Source organism: Buceros rhinoceros, unplaced genomic scaffold, assembly GCF_000710305.1.
Source record: "Buceros rhinoceros silvestris isolate BGI_N320 unplaced genomic scaffold, ASM71030v1 scaffold30992, whole genome shotgun sequence".
Lineage (NCBI taxonomy): Eukaryota > Metazoa > Chordata > Aves > Bucerotiformes > Bucerotidae > Buceros > Buceros rhinoceros.
In genome coordinates this window covers 8,839-27,816 of record NW_010399213.1, presented here as the reverse complement: position 1 = coordinate 27,816, position 18,978 = coordinate 8,839, and the positions used below count along the sequence as shown (strand labels likewise).

General features: G+C 42.1%; 1 protein-coding gene across 1 annotated transcript in view; it reads right to left on the bottom strand.

Moving 5' to 3' along the window:
- The window catches only part of BCR (breakpoint cluster region), a gene marked incomplete at its 5' end in the record, with an annotated part of 47,415 nt that extends 34,499 nt beyond the window's left edge, over positions 1-12,916 (bottom strand). Inside the window, 3 exons of the mRNA XM_010131356.1 lie at positions 1,973-2,158; positions 2,669-2,773; positions 12,732-12,916. Of these exons, the coding sequence (XP_010129658.1) occupies positions 1,973-2,158; positions 2,669-2,773; positions 12,732-12,916 (476 nt within the window). The remainder of the gene's footprint in view (positions 1-1,972; positions 2,159-2,668; positions 2,774-12,731) is intronic.
- Positions 12,917-18,978: the final 6,062 nt, after the last annotated feature.

Genomic DNA, 18,978 nt, shown 5'->3' with positions numbered 1-18,978 from the left:
CGATAGTATTTGATAAATACTTCTTCATTTCTAAAAACACTTCTAAAGTGTTTCCTTCCCAGTCATAAAAAACATGTACAAAATATTCCCAAAAAATGAGAAACATATTTCACTCACATGTTTAGTATATTTTTCCTTTTCCTTAGTTTCAACAGGAAAAAGGCAGAATAACAGTCACTGATGTTGCAAATGGATCGTACTTTTTGCCAGCCCACATGAAATTCTAAAACTCCTTGTATGCACTACCTATAATTTCAATCCACAGTCCTTCGTTCTGTGTGATATTTAAGAAAATTAATGTCCCCAGGGAACTCATAATAATAAGGATTGCAGTATTTATCATCAGATTGCGTGACATGACCACAAGTAAACAGTCTGCTCCAGAAGATTCAACGTACATCCAGTATAAATGTCTTGTAATGTCTGATCTTCATGCCGTCTCTCATCTAGATGCTTCGCACTGCCTGGCAAGAATTATTAGCTCTACTCCTCCAGCAAAGAGTTCCTAATTCCCACTGATACAGTACCAAACCGTCAGAAACTCAAACTAAGCTAGCTCAAAGCTTCCTGCACTAGGGCAATTTGCTCCCTTGCTTCCAGTACTAATCCAACAAAATCAACTATTGTCTCACACCTGCAGAAAAATCAGAGTAACAAAGATAGAACACCAGAAGGGCTTAACTCCTGCACCTGTGATCAGCATCAGTAAAAAAAATGGTCTTACACAAAGGCCTAAGTAGCTGTACGGTGAGTCAAAGCCTTCGTGACAGCCAGCAGCGGTAAAGATTATATTCAGGTCTTCTTCAATCAGTTGTATATTTATCACTGCACCACACTTTAAATGCAGTTTCCGAGGCTTCCTACTTTTGACAGCCTTCTGAATCTTTGCTTCAGCAACCAGCAGCAGGTGGTTTTCTCTTCCTAAACCAGTTGCTCAAATGACATACCATGAACTCCTCATCAAGGCACCGACTTGACCACTCCTGGCTAAAACATGCTGGCAGTGAGGAGCAGATTTCCACATTTTGATCTTGAGCTGCTGGCATGCACTGAAAACATCGTCTTCCAGGCCCATCTCCCCCTGCACCATATGGGATGGGGAGGGCACTGGGCTACACAGCTGCTAACAATGAGTGACCCTGGTAAAGCATACTCCCCATCCAATAAACCCCTCTCTGGAATGTCACTCCTACCCTGAGAATCAGAGGCACCTCTGGAATGCAGAGATTCTTTTATTTTCTAAAAAGGAAAAAACAGCTCCTTTAATCCTTTGCTCTCTGCACGTGCTAGGGGAGAGGCTGAAGGGGCCATAGCAATCTCCTAGAATGCAAACAATTCATCATCTGGCTCAGAAACTCAGCAAATTTAACTCAGCCTCTGCAATATGCTGGATATATCTATGTCCTTTTGTGAACTCAGAGAATTTTGCTGGGGTTGCTTGGAGAATACTCAGCAGCAGGCTGACCCCATTGGCATAGCAGCAAGGGAAATATCAAGGCTGGGATGATGACCAAAGCCAAAGGTGATGACCATAACACAGAGAAAAATCAGCACAAGATAGAGCAAAGCATCACAGAGAGAAGGAAGTGTGCATGAGGGAGTTCAGCAATAACAAGAAACACTGAGCTGTTGGTGTTAAAAGGTGTGCTTTTCAACATTGCCATTCTTCTGTCTTCCTTCTAAACAAAAAAAAAAGGTCTGATGACACTGCAGACACCCTGGAGATTCAACATTTCTGTGAAATTGTATTTGCATTAGTAGCACAGCTTGTTGGAGTCTTTAATTAAAGGCAATGAAACAGCCAATTTTACTGTAGGCACTCCACTGCAGCAACAGGGCTAGAAGCCTCTCATCTAACCCAGCTATAGGCTTTCATTCCTTTGGTCTACACCCAGTCATCACAGGGCATCTTACCAGCACCTGTGAGATGAATAAAACGTAACAGAGGCTTTGGTGACGGCAGCCAACTCACCAGCTTTTGGAAGAGGTCCCCTACACGTTGCTGGTGACTCCACTGCTGCACTCGGGGAAAGAGCCCATCATAGAATTCTTTGTGGATCTCGTAGAGCTCAGGCACTTTGAAGAATATTGTCTCAATCTGTTGACTAGTCAGCACAGGCTGAGAGGTGGTGGCAGCTGCTTTCAAAGGCTTCATAGGCTGAAATGAGGAAAGAAGGAAATGGGTTATTGTGCAAACCAAGTCCATTCACTTTTGCCACATTACAAAACATCCCTCCAGAGAGTTGTTTTTCATCCTATTAATAAGTGATATTTGCATTCACACAACTCCTGAAAGCTAGACATTAAGTTCTGTCATGGGGATCGGCCACCCCTGGTAGGTGGATTTTCCCAGGATATTAATGGTGCAATTAAAATCCCTTTGCAGTCCATATCTTTAATCTCTGTCCAACTGTACAGCAACACGTCTAACAGTTAGCATAGGATACTGAAAGACAGGGCTCCTTGACACTACCACAGTAACAACGCCTTGGTTGTGCCATATCCAGTCCATCCTCGAAGCCTCTTTCTCTGCCGGAGGAGTAAAAGGTACCTTTTGCACCCGGCAACTCGTAACTCATGGTTTGTGAAGTTCTAGGAAACTCTGGATGGAAGCAGCAGTGAAAATTCAAGTACCAGTGTTGAAATGGTATCTGTCCCCAGCGCTTACCAGCAGCAGTGCCTCCAGGTGGCTCAGGTAGGTTTCCTCACTGGCCAGGATTCCTGACAGGACCCATTTTCTCATCTCCAGGCCTTTCTCCAAGTCTGGCTCACTCTACAAAGAAATTGTTAGCAAGAAAAAAGAATAAGAAAAAATAAAGGAAAAAAGGGAGGCGGGATTGAGAAGAGAGAAAGGAAAAAAAAACCTGAAGATGAGCACGGAGAGTAAAAGATATAATCCAGCTGACCACAGCATACTTGGGGTTTGGTTTACTTTCAAACTGAAAAAAAACCCCAACCAAACAAAAAACTCATTTGTGCTCAGTGTCCTGTTTCATGCACACATAAAATATTAAAGAAATTTTTATTCATCAGCAACTGATGTCATTATTTACATTATTTACATTATTAAATAATTACATTATTTACAGGTGTTAGCTTTAGTCATCCAACTTTGGCACCTCAATTAAGTGCCCAGACTTCTTCACAAAATTCAAGGCACAGAACTTAAAAATTCAGAATTCACCCTCCTAAACAAATCTCAGGCACCCTTGGTTATGTGCAGTTCACTCCCTCCTCCCATGAGAGTTCTCTATGATCTTAATCCACAGCTATATTTCTCTATGCAAACAGGATCGCTTCCCCTGCCTCTACACAGATGTGCATGAATATACAGTGGTTACAGCCTGACATCGCCGTTAAGACGGCTGCTCTTTCTCCCACTCTCTACTATTCACTAAATTATTTTTCAGTTCCAGCTTGCACAATGTATATTTTTAGTTAGAGGATGAAATAATCAGCACTGCTTGGAATGCACATACTGATCTTCTTACTGGGATTCCATAAAGGAGTTCTTAACCGAAACAACTGAGAAAGAGAGGAAAAAAAAAAGTTATTCACAGGCAAATGTACACATCAAAGGAAGACTAACATCAAGAGTTAGGAGAAGCAATAACTTTCTGTTGAATTTCATTTACCCTTCCTCTCAAAATTGCTACCTGAAAAATTTTTAACCTGATAAAGTGTAATCAAGTATTTCCTTAAACTCTGAAAAAAATGTGGCTGACCAATAAAGGTTATAAATAATAAGAAACACTCCCTTTTAGAGATTCCTATTTCCAGTCCTTTTTATTTCTGTCATTCACAGAAATGGCTTTTTACAATTATTGCAACCTTTTTATGCTGTTAAATGTCTCTAAGAACAGAGTCAGTAGCTGGATCTGAAAGGGTAGATACTTTTCAAAGGCTTTGGGTAGGTTGTTCGAGGCTCCATCCTAGTCCTCTTAATCTCCAGAGGAATCTTCAGCTATTGATGTCAGCAGCAGGAGGATCAGGAAACACAGCAGCAAGCTCCACTCTATTAGACTGAACATAAAGTCCTATAGCTGACCAAAAAAAGCTCCATTTAGTTTAGGCTCCCATGCTTTGAATCCTGGAGTTGTATATATGAGGTTTATTGTGGAGAGAAGGTATCTTGGCTATAGGTAAGCTTATACCTATAGCTACAGCTATAGGTAAGCTTACAGTAACTATTGCATTCTAAGAGTGATAACGAGCCTACACACCACAAAGAAACAAACAGATCCTCACACTCCCAGGTATTTCTGGATTCAGTCTCATCCATAACCCTCCTGATTTTTTAACACTTTCATTAAATTTCACGAGCTATTTTCTAGGCTAAAAGACCTTGCAGCAGCAACTACTTTATAAAGAAATATAGTGAGGTGTCAAACACCACCATCACCTCTTAAATAAAAGTGGCAGACAGAAGCTGTTCTAAGGAAGTGAGTAAAATTTACATGCACGTCAGGTACTACATGGAAAGAAGAACTTGTCTTTGCATCCCACCCTTCAGTGAGGTTCAGTAAGAACCACAGCGCCTTTTACAATCTTGAAAGGGCATCTCAAAGAAGCTAAGAATTCATAATTCAGCACTTGCATCAGAAGATTTCAGAACAACATCAGTGACAAACTACAAGGTAAAAATGAATGCCATAACAGTTTGTGTTCGGCTAGAGAACATCCGTGTGACTGCCTGTTACAGCTCAAAGAGAAACGTGCAACAACGTTAAGACCATTCCTTACGACCTCTGTACCACTAGTGTCTGCATGTCCATCTCATGGACCATTTTATAAGGCATAGGTACACACACGTGAACAAGCCAGACAGCCCCAAGATGTTTAACAAAGATTGCCTTCATGCAAAAAAACCCACAATACCTTTTGGTTTCCAAAGATTTCTTGCCATGCTTACTAAAGAAAAATGCAGCTTCACAAAGAAGCATTGAGAAAAACTAACAGTGCTCTAAAGTCCCCACTGCTGAGGATGAGGTAACTGGTCAATATTGACACAGCACTATAATTATCTTTAACAGGTTCTCTTGGAGGATGTGAGGATTTAAAAACCAGCTGGGTATGTTTGTAACATCTGTAAAGAGCAGCACACAATGACAAGTTATTTAAATGATTCAAACTTCCCCATCACGACAGTGGCACAACAGTTTTCCTTACAGCACTGAAAACAGTTTTCCTATTCACAAATAAAAGCTTTAATTTACAAGCCAGTTCTTGCTGGGCACCGTCATCTGACAGAGAGAGCTTTTTCTGCCTGAATGTTAATTTCCTCTCTTTAAAAGAGATGTGCTTTCAGAGAGACAGACATCTCCCAGGACACACTAGGGGCCTTCCTTCCTGGCCATTACCACAAGGTCACTTTGCAAAGTCCGCAGTATTGTCCTAATTCTTTTTAATAGGAACATTTTCCAAGCGTGATGCTTGCAAAACTCCAGCCTCAGATGCAGCCAGACAGGGCAGGGCCCGGCTGCTTTAAGTCACAGCACAGCAGTTGCTGAAGAAACCCTCAGGGGAGTTTATCCAACAATCACACAGCACATTACAAGGTTTCCAGTGTGGTACCTCAAATTTACATAGAGATTCCTCACATGTGAAAAGATGATCTCCTGCTGTGTCAGGGATCAATATGACACCATGGCGCTGCTGCCTGCATTGTGCTGCCACTCTGCATTTCCTCGGAGAGCCAGTGCCCTGACAAGAGTTTCCTGCCGAGGGAGGCCTTTGCTGACAATGTCATCTGGGGCTACACTGAGAAGCAGCTCTTGCTGCTAGATGAACATCTGGAAAAAAGCCCCTGTGCTGCTTCAGCCTCAGGGTGCTTTTTAAGTCACATTTGTTATGAAACGTATTCCAGGACTGAGAAATTCACTGGGAGCTGGTGCCAACAACAGGAAGAAGAGAGGCAAGTTATTATTTAGTATTACAGCACTCCTCACTTACAGAATTAGGAACAGGCTCACCTGCTCACCCAAAAGACAGAGCAATCAGCAGGCAGAGATACTACCAAGACTGTCCTTCCACTCTCCCCTCGCAGCATGCCAAGATGCCACGCACCCAGGGTCAAGGGCATTTTCTGCTTTGCCCCTATCTGACAAAAAAGGGAAACAAAGAACAAACACTGTAACCACAATAGCCTCCCTAACTGCTCTGCTTCTGCACTCCAGGCAGAAGGGCAGTTACGAGAGGGAAATCTGGGCATAGGTATCAAGCTCCCCCAGTGGTTCAGGGAGACCTGCCATGGCTGAGGACACCCTTCCCCTTCCCCAGTAAGAAGGAAGTAGTCAGAAATCCTTGAGCTGCTTATGGCAAGGGGAAGAGCTAGTACCAGGTCTACCAGGCCACATCAGCAAAGGGAAAATACACCTATTAAGGGAACTGCAGATGGGATGTTCCAGCAGGATGTGGGAGCAGCCTGTATTGGCAAACTAACCACTCTGCAGGGAGTGCCGGGTGGTCAGCAGTCCATCGCATGCTTCCTACCCCGCCTGGTTAGTCTGTTTTCTACTTGTACAAGTCTGACTAGTATTTCATGTTCTGATTCTGTCCCTACTTATTTGGTGCCAGCATCCATTTCTAGCCCTTCTCCACTGCTCTTCCACCTTCTGGCTACCTCTCTACCCAACCATTTCAGAATAAATCAGGTTGAGAATAAATTCAGATACAAGACTATCACAGGGCAGCAGCCAGAACATTCCTGACTGTCTGGCATGGGAGCTGTGAAGACCCAACACCCAGTCGGCTCTGAACAAGTAAGGTAGAAATCAGTGTTGTGCTCCCACTCCTCATGAACTACATTTAAAAAGAAAAAAAAAAACAAAAAAGGAAGGTGGAAAGCAGCATAAAGGAATTTTCACAGGTATCTTGTGCCTGTAAGGTTCTGGTGTTTTCTTCTTGACTGGGTGGTGGTTCTTGCTATTCCAAATTTTAAAAACCAAAAGATTGAGTCACAGTTGTAAGTGCAATCTTGCGACCTAAACCAAGGCCAGTCAGAGTGGTTAGGAGCACTGAAGATTTTGGAGAGCGTGTATACGCTGGCCCCGAGCCATGGCTGTTTTGAATGTGTTTACAGCTTGTCAGCCTAAGCACTTCAGTTTACTAACCGGGTTGGCATTGCATGTTGCACTCAATTACTGCAAGCCTGAGATTCACCAGCTCCAAGGATTAGACACATTCAGCTCCTCCCGACTCTTCAAACAGAACTCCAGGCTTTCTGGTTGTTGCTTAAATTAAGAGCAATAATTGTTTTCTTGCAAATGTTAGAAGAATGCAGATTAAAAATCTAGAAACTACAACACGTAAGATTTTGCAAAGCGGTTGCTGCCAGCACAGCTCTGTAAAGAGAATCAGTGTTTCAAAGTGGGCGTATAAAACGTACTTTAATTCTCAGACCTTCCTTTGGTACAGAGTGTTCATATGCTCTGCAATGAATGTGTTCAAAGGAGAGGTTTCCCGTAAGGACAGCTCAGAATCTCATCGGAAAGCTGACAGCCTATGAAAAACTATTCATTTCAATTTTTAAAGTGTAAATACCTTTGAAAGCTTCCGCTAAACAGGCTGGAGGTGTCTTATTGTCTTGGTGATATTAAACAGGGCAAATTCTGTAATCAAGCCAATCATGCTCCATGCAGGGAGGGAAAGGAGCAGGGAGAGGAGCCAACATTATTTATAACATCAGTACTGGTGTGCCAGCTCTCCTCAGGAAGGGCTGTACATTCAGGAAGAGCCCTCGAGGAGCAAAGAGTTGGATTATAAAAACAAAAAGTTGCATCTGTTGGGGGTAGTGATGGGAAAGTGATAGTAAAACAAAACAAACAAACAAAACCAAATACTGAGAGGAAGAAAGGAAAAGGGTTTGAAAATGCTAGAGACAGAAGAACAAGCTGGCAACAGCAGTACCAAGCAGAGCAGTAATCCCATTTACTGATGTAGCTTCAGAGGTCAGTTTTTCCAGACACCTTTGGGACCAAGCTAGGAGAAAAGTCCACAACCTGCTCTGCCACAGCCCTGCTTTCTGCATAGCTGGCAGATAATGAGAAGAAAAGAATCAGGCCTGAGGACTGGCAATGGCTGCCAATGCCGTGCCAACCACAGACTGCACAGCAGAAAAGGGGAGAGAAATCCCACCGGGAAATCTCTTAAGTACCAGGTAATTTCTCCTCCAAACAGAACAGAAAAGAGGAGTTTTTAACTCCACTTCAGTACTCCTGCTTCCCTGGGCGTGATCTAAACAAGAATTGGCAATATGTATTTTGGCAAAAAATTAATCTTCTGAACTCCAGAAAAGTGACTCCCCTCATTTCCTGTGGGAGTGGAACTAGCTTTGCCTTTCCACTGGCTGCCCTGCACCCACCTCCACAGAGCCCGACACAGGTCTTTGAGCTTGTTTTTGTTAGCGAGTAGATCTTGAAAGGCCTTATTTCCAGTCTTCCTACTGTCATAATCTCTCCCCAGGTGTGTTGCAGCAATAAGATCAGGATGACTGAAGCTTCCCATTCTCTGTCACTCTCTTTAGCCTCTAAGCTGCAAGCTACCCACTCCAAAACTCCTGGCAATAACTCTTCTCTAGTGAACAGAATCAGTCACCAACTTTCCAGCTGTGCCAACACTTCCCTATGCCTCAAGAACACTATAGCAAGCTCTCCCCTTGTCCTCCTCAAACTCTATCCAGGTATCTTCTTCACTTTTCAGCCTTGCTGTATGGGGAAGACAGACACATTCTCTTTCTTTCTTGAAGAGAATTATCACTACCTATTACAACCTCTGTCTGACACTTTCTGAAGCTACCAGCACTGTCTTTTTTAGCAAGCATTTGGGCTGACATTTTCCAAGACAGATTTCCAGGATTTTTTGAAAGTTCAATCACAACAGTTCAACCGTTACAGAAAGTAAGGTTCAGGAAAATTAAATTACTTCTCAAGTTAAATAAACAAACAATCATTAGTGGAACCTATTTCTCCTTTTCCCTCTTTCACCCGTAGACTTGCTTCAGAGCAACAGTTGAAGTTTGGCAAAAGCATTGGCTTTATGCCAGGACATGCATCAGCAGCTCAGCACAAGATTCCGGAAAAGCAAGCAGAGGGTGTATGACCTAGCTTGCTCAATGCAAACGTTTGTTAAGGCCTCCTTACCACAAAAATGACAAGTTGGGGGATGCTGAGATCCACCCTATTAACACCCACGCTGATTATGTTCTCTCTGGGTCACAGACAAAACTAAGACTGGTGCACCTCTTGTCACTCTCCTTGGATAGCAACGGATGTTTGTGCCAGGGACACACAGCAGATGGAATACAAATGCATAAGAGGTGGCTGGAGTGGCACAGTCTGGAGGGAGATCAGCCTGCATCTTTTAGTCTGCAGGTGGTAGTGGGGATTGGAAAACAGATCCCAAACGACAAGGTGTAGACCACCACAAAGCTGGAATTCAATAGCAGCCCTCACTTCCTGGAAGACAGGACGTGAGGTGCTGCGAGCTGCTCCCCCTACACGCTGAGGGAATGACACAATACCCCTCCACAAGCAGTCCAGGAGGTATCCCTTCATTCTCTTTTAGAAAGGGGCGCTGCTTTTGCCACTCAGCACTTTATGGTGGATGGGCAGACCAGCTGGAACCCCAATGCACTATGCAACCAAAGGCCATAGCTGCTATAAAGAGATAGAAGGACTTAGCAAAACACTTGGCAGAAAAATACAAATCCCAGAGCAAGCCAACAAAGTAAGTCAAAGCAATATCCAGATAGCAACAACACAGAGTCCAGGCTGGTCCCATGGCTAAAACAGACAAACATCACACCAGAATGCTCCAATGTCTGTGTGACGCTAAACTAATTACTTAGAATTACATCTTTAAAAATAAAACTAAAATTAAAAAAATCATTGTTTGCAATGTTTTCCATTTCCTGGGTGCCTGACTGGAGTGTTGCTAACTCGTGGATGCAAGTGAAATCAAAGGGATTTTACTTTAAATGTGAGGAAAACTGTATTAGAAGTCAGAACCTGGTTTTGCAGAACATTAGGCATCTCACATTAAGCACCCAAAATTAGCAGGTGCTTTTCCTATAATTTGTCTGACTTGATTACCTGTGGTTAGTGAACATACCATCCTCTTATCTCACAGGAAGACTGCAAGGATAATTAAGACGTGTAGCATTCCAACTGTATTTGGACTTAATGGTCATGCCAAAAGGAAATGAGTACTTTTGTACTCAGAGCAGAGCTTGCGCAGTGTCCTGTAAATAAGGTGTACACATTGTCCTAGAGGTAAAATACTGAATACAGTGAGCATCATTCACTATATGCACTGAACAGTGTGGCTGGATAACGATCGTGATTTCTTAACTTCTGAACAACATCAGAATCTTAATATTTTGTCAAAGAGGTGTATATAGTGCATACAGTTAAAATACAGTAAACTGTTGATTTTTAGACTATCTTTACGACCAGAGTCTAGAAATTTCAGAAATAATTGCAAGCACTTAAGATAGATGTAAAAGGGCAAGGAGACAACTATAAAAGCAAACACATAAAAGCAGAGAATGTTTTCTGCTAATCAAGTGTAGAGAAAAAGAAAACTAAAAAGGCGTCCTGGTATTTCTGGTCCAACACATTTCAGGTGCTTGACTCAGTATAGTGCGTTTGACACTTCATTTTGTTACTGGTGTCTTTTCCACCACAGCTGAAAATGTAACTACTGTACAAGCTATCTAACAACTCAAGATGACAAAGTTTGTTTGGGAAATACTGCATCCATATATAAATTAGTCTCTTCCCTCTACAGTCATGGACCATCCTTCACGAGTGTCACTTTTGTTTGTGGAATAATTACAGACAGTATCAACTGAAGCCATTGAGGTTCACAATTAAAACTCTACTCTGTATCAGGACACCTCTTTCGTTTGGAAGCCATTAGATATCTTCTTACAGTCAGAGAGAAGAAAGAAGTAATTTATGTTAAAAATTGTTTTTAAAAAGCCAGCCTTCTACCATTATTAAGGTAACTTTGAAATTAAGTACTGTTAAATGCTTATGAGGCAATACTCAAACAAATAAAGAACAAGATTAAATATTAGGCCTCCAGTCACAAGCACAAGGACAACTGGCTCTTTGAAGATAATTCTCAGCCATTTACAGACACACAGCATTCCTCCTTCATCCTGAGAAACATAACCTGGAAATATTAATACATTCTTGGAGCTTTTGAATCTAATGGTCATTTCTTCATTCAAAAGCCTCTTATCACAAGAATTCTCATCTTGAGAGATAAATAAGCATCTCAGAATTAACCAACTAAAGCTTAAGCAGCTAACTAGGTTGTACAATTTATAGTAAAATAAAATTTAAGCAAAAAAGAGTACGTGTACTTGATGTGCTCTGAGAGATCTTGACAATGCATTTTTATAAAAGAGAGAACAAGAACACTGTCTCAAGTAGGCTTCGTAATTTAACACACATCCTAGACAAAGTAAGAAAGCACAGGATATGGCACTAACCAATAAAGACTAAGAGAATGATGTATATTCTGAATGCTAAATAGCAATGGTTTGTGGAACTTGCCAGAGTCTTAAAATCATTTTGACACAAGATAAATAAAACTGTCTGATAAAGGTGATGTATTGATTTACACGTACACTGATACCTGTAAAATATCCATCTTGTTCTCTCATGACATCTTAATTAATAGGACAGAACAATATAAAGCCACATTTGTTAAACCACTTAAATGACAGATTTCAAAGTGTCAATTACAATGTGGGAATTCAAGGTTGTTTGGCTACACTTTCTGAGAAATACAGTAGGAAGGAAGTGACAGTTGTCTTTGTGCTATTAAGCATTTTTATGAATGACTTGGGGAAACCAAAAGTTTGCAGATGACAAAGATAGTCAAGGAAACAGCAACCTGGGATTGAAGAGCTCTACAACCTAGGAAGTGAAAAGATAAAAAGAAACAAAGGTTGAAAGTCAAACAGCTTAATTCAAGTTGAAACCAAGACATTTCTGACTGTGAGTGGTCAATAGTTATTTACCAAGATAAGCAGCAGACGCTCTACGAATACTACCGTAAAAACAAAAAGAGAAATTTTCCTGAAGTTCCAAGCTATAGCCATACCATTGAACCTGAAGCAAAAATAAAGATAGCCTGAACGTCCACAACAAAACACAGGTCATGCTAGCTAGGTGGTCTCTTCTGAACTTTTTATCTACCATAACTGATCATACAGATAGCTATCCAGTGAACAGTCAAATTCATTATAAAGAAGTGGCCATCTCCCACCCAAAGACACTATATTTCAGGGCTGGTAGTTTTAATTCCTCCATTTTCACAGGGTAAAGGAAACAGATCTTAGATTCTAGATGCTTTATCAGAGCCTTTAATCTACCTGAAAATACCTCTTTATTTTCCTTGTGAAAGGCAAGGACAACCCACATGCACACAGGTATAAACATCATCATGTAGGATCAATTCTCTCCTCTGAAATTCACAAAGGGTGAAAAACTAAGGCTTACAAATCATACACATAGCTCTCATCCCTGAAGTTTAGGCTTAGCATCAGCTAAAGCCTCAATTTAGCCTTAAATATACAGTATCAATCAGGCGCTGTTATGTTATGACAAGCAATCTGTCCTTCAGCGCTGGTAGTCCCTATTTTTGCCCCCTTTTAAAGCAGTCTACCCCTTGTAAACCTACAAGGCTTTGCTGACTCCAAAAAAGCAGGGACTCACCGATTTTGTAGATTCCAGAGATCCTGAAGATAGGGTGTCTCGGCTGCCCCGACTCTTGGAACTGAGATGAGGTGAGGATGATGGTGAGTCATCAATATAGGGCATCATATCATGGTGTCGCCTCTGTTCTTCAGCACGGTCCGCATCATAAGCATAGCTCGGTGGTGTGCCACTGAATGACACATCTGTAAAACAGAGGAGAAAAATCTGACTGATGAGAGTCAAGTTGGACAGGAGACAGGCTGGTCAACCAAGGCACTGCCTGTCTCCCAGCTATTACGGTTACTTAACAGCAAACCCCGAGTCAGTGACAGTTAAATCCAGTGGGGGCAAAAATTTAATTAAAATCGTGTTTTCACCAAACTTTCACTTCACTGATTCTAAGTCCTAAAAGGTAAGGTCCGTTCTAACATAGAACACTGGTGTTCATTCAATTGCAGGTCTTTCCCTCAAGTTTTCCTTCAAAAGCATTACCATCAAAATAAATTCTTTTGCAAGCTCCATAAAAGTTATGCAGTCTGGGTTTAGGAATGTAGCGGGTTAGGGTAACAGACCCTGTTTTCTGTAGAAAAAGAACAGAGCATGTTCCTGCCAGTTTAGCAATCACAGATAATAGCGAGATCGGGGGAGAAACTCTTTGCAGACCTCTCAGAAACAGTGGCATGGGCCACTGAACACAAATGTACAGCAGAGTTCCTCCTCCTCTCCCAGTTAGAAGTCACAAAATGCCACTCTTCTCCCAAAACTGAAAAACAACCACAGAGAGATAAGCTAGATCCACTTTTACAGTAGCAGACAAGCCTTATGGAAGATAAAGCCACAAAAAACCCCATAGCTTTTTGTCTTGTAAGTTTAAAATTATGCATTAAATTAACACTTAAACACAAATAGAACCATTTTTTACTTGTTTTCACAAATATCCAGGTTCTGCAAAAATAATAAGCAGCAGCTGCCAAGCATATTAATAATCCTGTTATACATCACTACGGCAGGGTGGAGGAGTAACATTTTGAAGCCCACTTTTCTCCCTCACAGTAAACTCTCTTGAAGCATGACTCATTCCAGTAAAGGATGTGAACTTTGCATGGAACAGAATAAAACTTGATCCATGTGGCTTATTGAGGAGGGAGAGCTGGTCCAGGGAATTTACACAAACAAACTGAAAATCCAACAATAAACTCACTGTAGAAGCAAGCCTCTGTCTTGGTTCATACCAAATACCACCCAGCTAAATAACAGCCATATAAAAGGCCTTTAGGCTGCTGAAAGGCCATGGCAATATTATTTTAACAAGCTCAAAGAGTTTTATGTCACCTACCTGCTTGAGGCATTACCTTATGCTCAAGCTCTCAGAGTTCCTCAAAAGACGTATTAGATTGTGCAAGAGCACAGGGATGGGAAAAAGAAAAAAAAAAGGGGTGGGTGGGTGTGTGTACACGTCCTCCGGAAGGGGCTTTTGTCTAGATGTTAGAGGTTTCCAGAGCCCCACAAGCATTTAGAAGACTATTAAGTTGATTTGGCAAACAGAGGCTTGAAAGGACATTGCTGAAATAAGGATCTCAGTCAGAAAAGAGGGGTTTAGATATCCCGAAGTTAGATAATGTCTACTACACCTGCAAGCCAAACAAATCTCACGTTGGAATTTTCAAAAGCTCTTTGGAAGAAAAGACAGCATGGCCCCCACCTTGCACTACCTAAACAGGCAAGGAAACACTGAAAAGTGAAAATAACCCCCTTGCACGTATGATGGATGGCCTTCTCTTTGGCTGAAAGGTTAAGGGACTGTATAGACTCCAGAAAACAGAACTATAAATAATAATGAGGATGCCTGTCTCCTTGCATCCCCACACTATTTATGCCATATAAAAGAAAAAAATAAAAAACCACAACCAAAAAACCAAACCAAACCAAACAACCCTAGTGCCATATAACTTCAGTGGAGGAGTGCAGATACCTGTTTTCCATTCAGCTGTCCCTCGGGCAACTCTCTAACCCAAGAAGCCTGGAGGATATCACTGACAATTTAACACTGACATTATCCAAGCACTTATGCACGCTTCATGTCTTTGATCAAGCAAGAATTCTTTCCCCTTCAGAAGTTTCTTCAAACTACTCTTACCCAAACCAGTTTCTCCTGCTCACAGGCAGTTAAAAGACCATGTTGCTGTGCAGAAACTAAGGCAGGCATATTTCTTTCATTCTCAATGTTCACTTTCAAAATTTATAGTTTGCTCCAGTGAATGCAGACTAAAATGTATCAGCAGAAAGGCCTGCAGTGACTCACAGTATTTTAACTTTCCTCACTTTTTCCTCCTAAAAAGCAGACTTGATACTTCTGCCTTCCATAACATGTTCTGTCTCCTACTGCACAGTGAAACTATCTGAAACTGAAGGAGAGGGCAGGTGAAAGACTTGGGCTCAGAAGACACGATTTATTCCTAGCTTTGCAACAAGACTCAGTCTACCTTTGAATCCCTTTGTCTCCACATCCATAAAAATGAAAACGACATCTCTCAACGAGGAATGAATTTATCAGTGTCACAGACTGCTGTGAGATCTGTGCATAGAAAGCTCCACACAGAATTTCAGACTTTATTTCCATACCCTCCAGGGATCCTTCACACATTAAAAAGCTTGGAAGTAGTTATAATTCCTCCTCTTTCTATTATTGCTGCATACAGCACTGAAATCCACCTATGAAGATTTTAATTATCTCCAAGGCAGAAGGACCTTCTTGCTTTTATTCCACCATTTTTTCCAACAGAAGTGAAGTATTACTGTAGCCAGATACACTACGCAAGTCTTAATGCTAATAACAGAGGTAGACTTGGATCTCTGTGATTAAAGAGAACACTGTTGCTAGGGAAACTAGGTTATTCAGATCTCCTAAACCCAGCACAATGCAACACAGGCTGTTCAGGCTCTATCTGGGAGCAAAAAGACTAAAATAAAGAGATCAGAGCCAGGAACTCACCTGCTCAGACACTTCCAGCTGCTCTGGGTGCTGCTACTGTAGATGGAAAGTGGAGGCAGCAATGGGCCCAAGCAAGAGCACTTGTCTCAGGAAGGGTGAGTACTAAGAGGGTTCTTATTCTCCTTTCAGGCCCAGCCAGTAAGTCATCAGTAACCGAGACATCAAAGCCAGGGAAAGATGAAACACAGGAACAGACAAGGGCTGAGAAGAGACAACTAAGGCATAGAGGGATGATGGGCTCAAACGTGTTGTCCTGAGAGCACACCAGAGAGAGATATTGAGGACACTGCTCCATATATGTCATGCCTCTCTCAACCTCATCAGTAGGCCCCCTTTCTCCTCCTCTTTGGGCAACCATTAAGAGACTTCATCCATAGAGAAGAGCAGCAGCGGTGAGTTACAGAAACGAGCCCTCTCCGCACCTAAACTAGCTATTTGTACCACTGGCCCTCTGACATTCTCTTGCAGTACGGACCTCCTGCACTAGCACCATCTGCAGGTGCAGTGAACTACCTGGGGCTACCAAGGCTCACCATCAATTCACATATTCTGCTAAAAGCCTCAAGCATTTACTTCCACCACTGGTTCTGACAGCAATGGCCTTGCTTTGCTACAGCTTTTACAAGTCTGTTCCACCATTCCCCCTCCTCAGTTACTGCTTCCATCCTCTCACCTCCTTTCTCATTTCTGTCCCTTTTAATTTTCTTTTTGTTTTCTCAAACTTAATATTCCTCTCTTTACTTTTCTATTCCCTCCCCCCCTTCTAAACTGCTCCTCTTCCTCACTGCCTCAAATTTCACCTGGCTGGGGGGTAGGAAGAATCTAACAAATTTACAGTTAGTCACAAATTCACTGGCACTCAGAGACCTGTTCCCTTGCCCTGTTGTATACACCCTTCCTGTTGGGTGCCACATTCATTCTTTGGGAATATGAAATCAAGCCAGAGATCTAACTTAAAAGCAGGAAGGAAAAAAGAAGTTAACTTCTAAAGATTAGCTGCATCTAATCCAGAGCCACACAATGATTCAAATGCATGTGTCATACTTCCACAGCATCACAACATTCATAGCTGCCTGAGAGGCTTAACAGCAGTGTGCAGAGAAGCTTCCAAGCTAGCTGTGCTCCAGCTAATCCTGCTAAAAGAGCAGTGAAGCCACAGCAGCTCAAACCTGCCTGCCTAAGTAAACACCTAGAATCCTGGAGGGGGAGGGGAAGCTGCATCTCCTTCCAAAGCCCCACATCACTGTGGCTTCACTGTAAGTGGTATCAAGGCTAGCACGAGTTTGTAATGTACATACTCACTCCAAAAACATTCCTGCAGCTGCAGAGCAGAAGAGAGCTAAGGCAGTTTGCACCCTCTGACTGTGTGTTTCTAAGTCAGCGAACGTGTGAGGCCATAGTTTAACAATGGATTGTCTTGGCAGCAAGTGGGGTTTAAGGTTTCCCCCATCAAGCCATAAACCATTGCATGGCCCTTTCCCCTCTTATCTCCTTAGTTCTGCAACCCCACAGATGTCTACGGTCCAGATAAAGAACTCAGCCAGCTCAAAGAAAAATATCTTTGACGCTTTCCTTCTAAGCTGGATCAGCTCTCTGATCTACTTCATGGCACAGAAATCCAAACTGAGATATATGCACAGTAGTTCAGGTACAAGTACACACACACACAGCTTGTACTGTAACTGAAGGTATCATATTAGCAAAAACCTGCTTCAGTTTTCTTTAGGCTGAGTAAATTACCAGAATGCAACACTAATATGCCTTACCCACCCTGGCTCCGGCTTTCACACAATACTGTTTGCTTGGTGATAAACAACACAGAATCATGTCATTTTATTTCTTTCTGCTGGCCAGGATACTTGGAGAAGGATCAGGGATTCTGGCCCAGTGCCAAGGCACTTGTAGAGGTACACCAGTGTGGATGGGCAGTGAATGAAGCTGCCTAGGGGATACAGCAGCACTTTACAAAGACCAGAAGAGTTAAGTTATGTAAAACTAAGCCTCTTGCTTATTTCCTTGACACCTCTGAATCACCATCTCCAAAACCGGGAAATAGTGCACATAATACTTCGTACGCTTTAGCACAAAACCACACTCCACAAACAATAATTATGTTGTTTACCTATATCAGGAGCCTGTCCCAGAACAAACATCAAGTATCAAAAAGAAAAAAATAGGTACGTTTGCCACATCAAATCCCTATGACTATTCTTCTCAGGCTGATGAAGAAAAGGCTCAGATAGAATGCTAAACAGATTCAAAACAAATGATCTCCTTCATGCTCTCTGTCTCCTCTCTATGTAAAGACAATACATCTAACGTAAAGATGTTTAGCGAAACCCAAAACTTCCACTCAAATACAAACCAAATTCATTTAACAACAAAAACTCCCGTTAGTTTGCAAATTCATTCTTTAGTATTAGATGAGCATTAAAACAGAAAGGCAAAAAGTAACAAAAGCCTGCCTATGGCCTCAAACTGTATATCTCCACCAAGCACATGAAGAGAATCCAACTATTAGTGCTGACAGACTCCTGCAAGGCAACCCATCATTTGCCATAGAAGAAAAATGTCCACAGGGGATGATCTTGCTTACTACTGCTGAACAAGCTGTTTGGGAGCACGGGCTGCAGAATCAGAATTGCAGTGAAATACATAACGCAGCCCACCCACAGGAAACACCCAGCAGCACACAAGAGCATGGCAGAGTTAAACATACAGTTTCATACAGCGCAGCCAAGCTGCAGTTTTCCTTCTGTAGGCAGACATGAAACAGGCTCTGGAAGCGTGCTGTATGCTGACCACCTGCAAAGAAATGGTGTTTAGGAAACGGGACAAAAGGGAACAGTACCCCAGGAAGGAAGGTTTCTAAATACACAGCTGGCCACTGGAATGACAACTAACACTTGTACAGTAACCAAAAAAGGAGTTCTATAAATCCAAAGCTTTGGCAGATTTTCCTGAAATCCCAATATCCATTTTAAGTTTGCATCCTCTCCTATCCCATTGTAGTAAGTCATCTTTCTGCAGAAAAGGGGCTGCATTAAGTGGCTCATTAAGTGGCTGCAGAAACAAGTATCTGGGACCTGTAAATTTTACCCAATTTTTTTTTCCCAAGGGTATGGGTGTGTTTGTGTGTGCACATGCATGCATGCAGAGATTGAGACTTATAACTTATTTTTGACATGGAAGGAGGAAAAAGCTATGTACCTTCCATATGGAAGTGTCAAGACAGCTGATGGTTCTCTGTACCCTCCCTGCCCCTGGGGATCT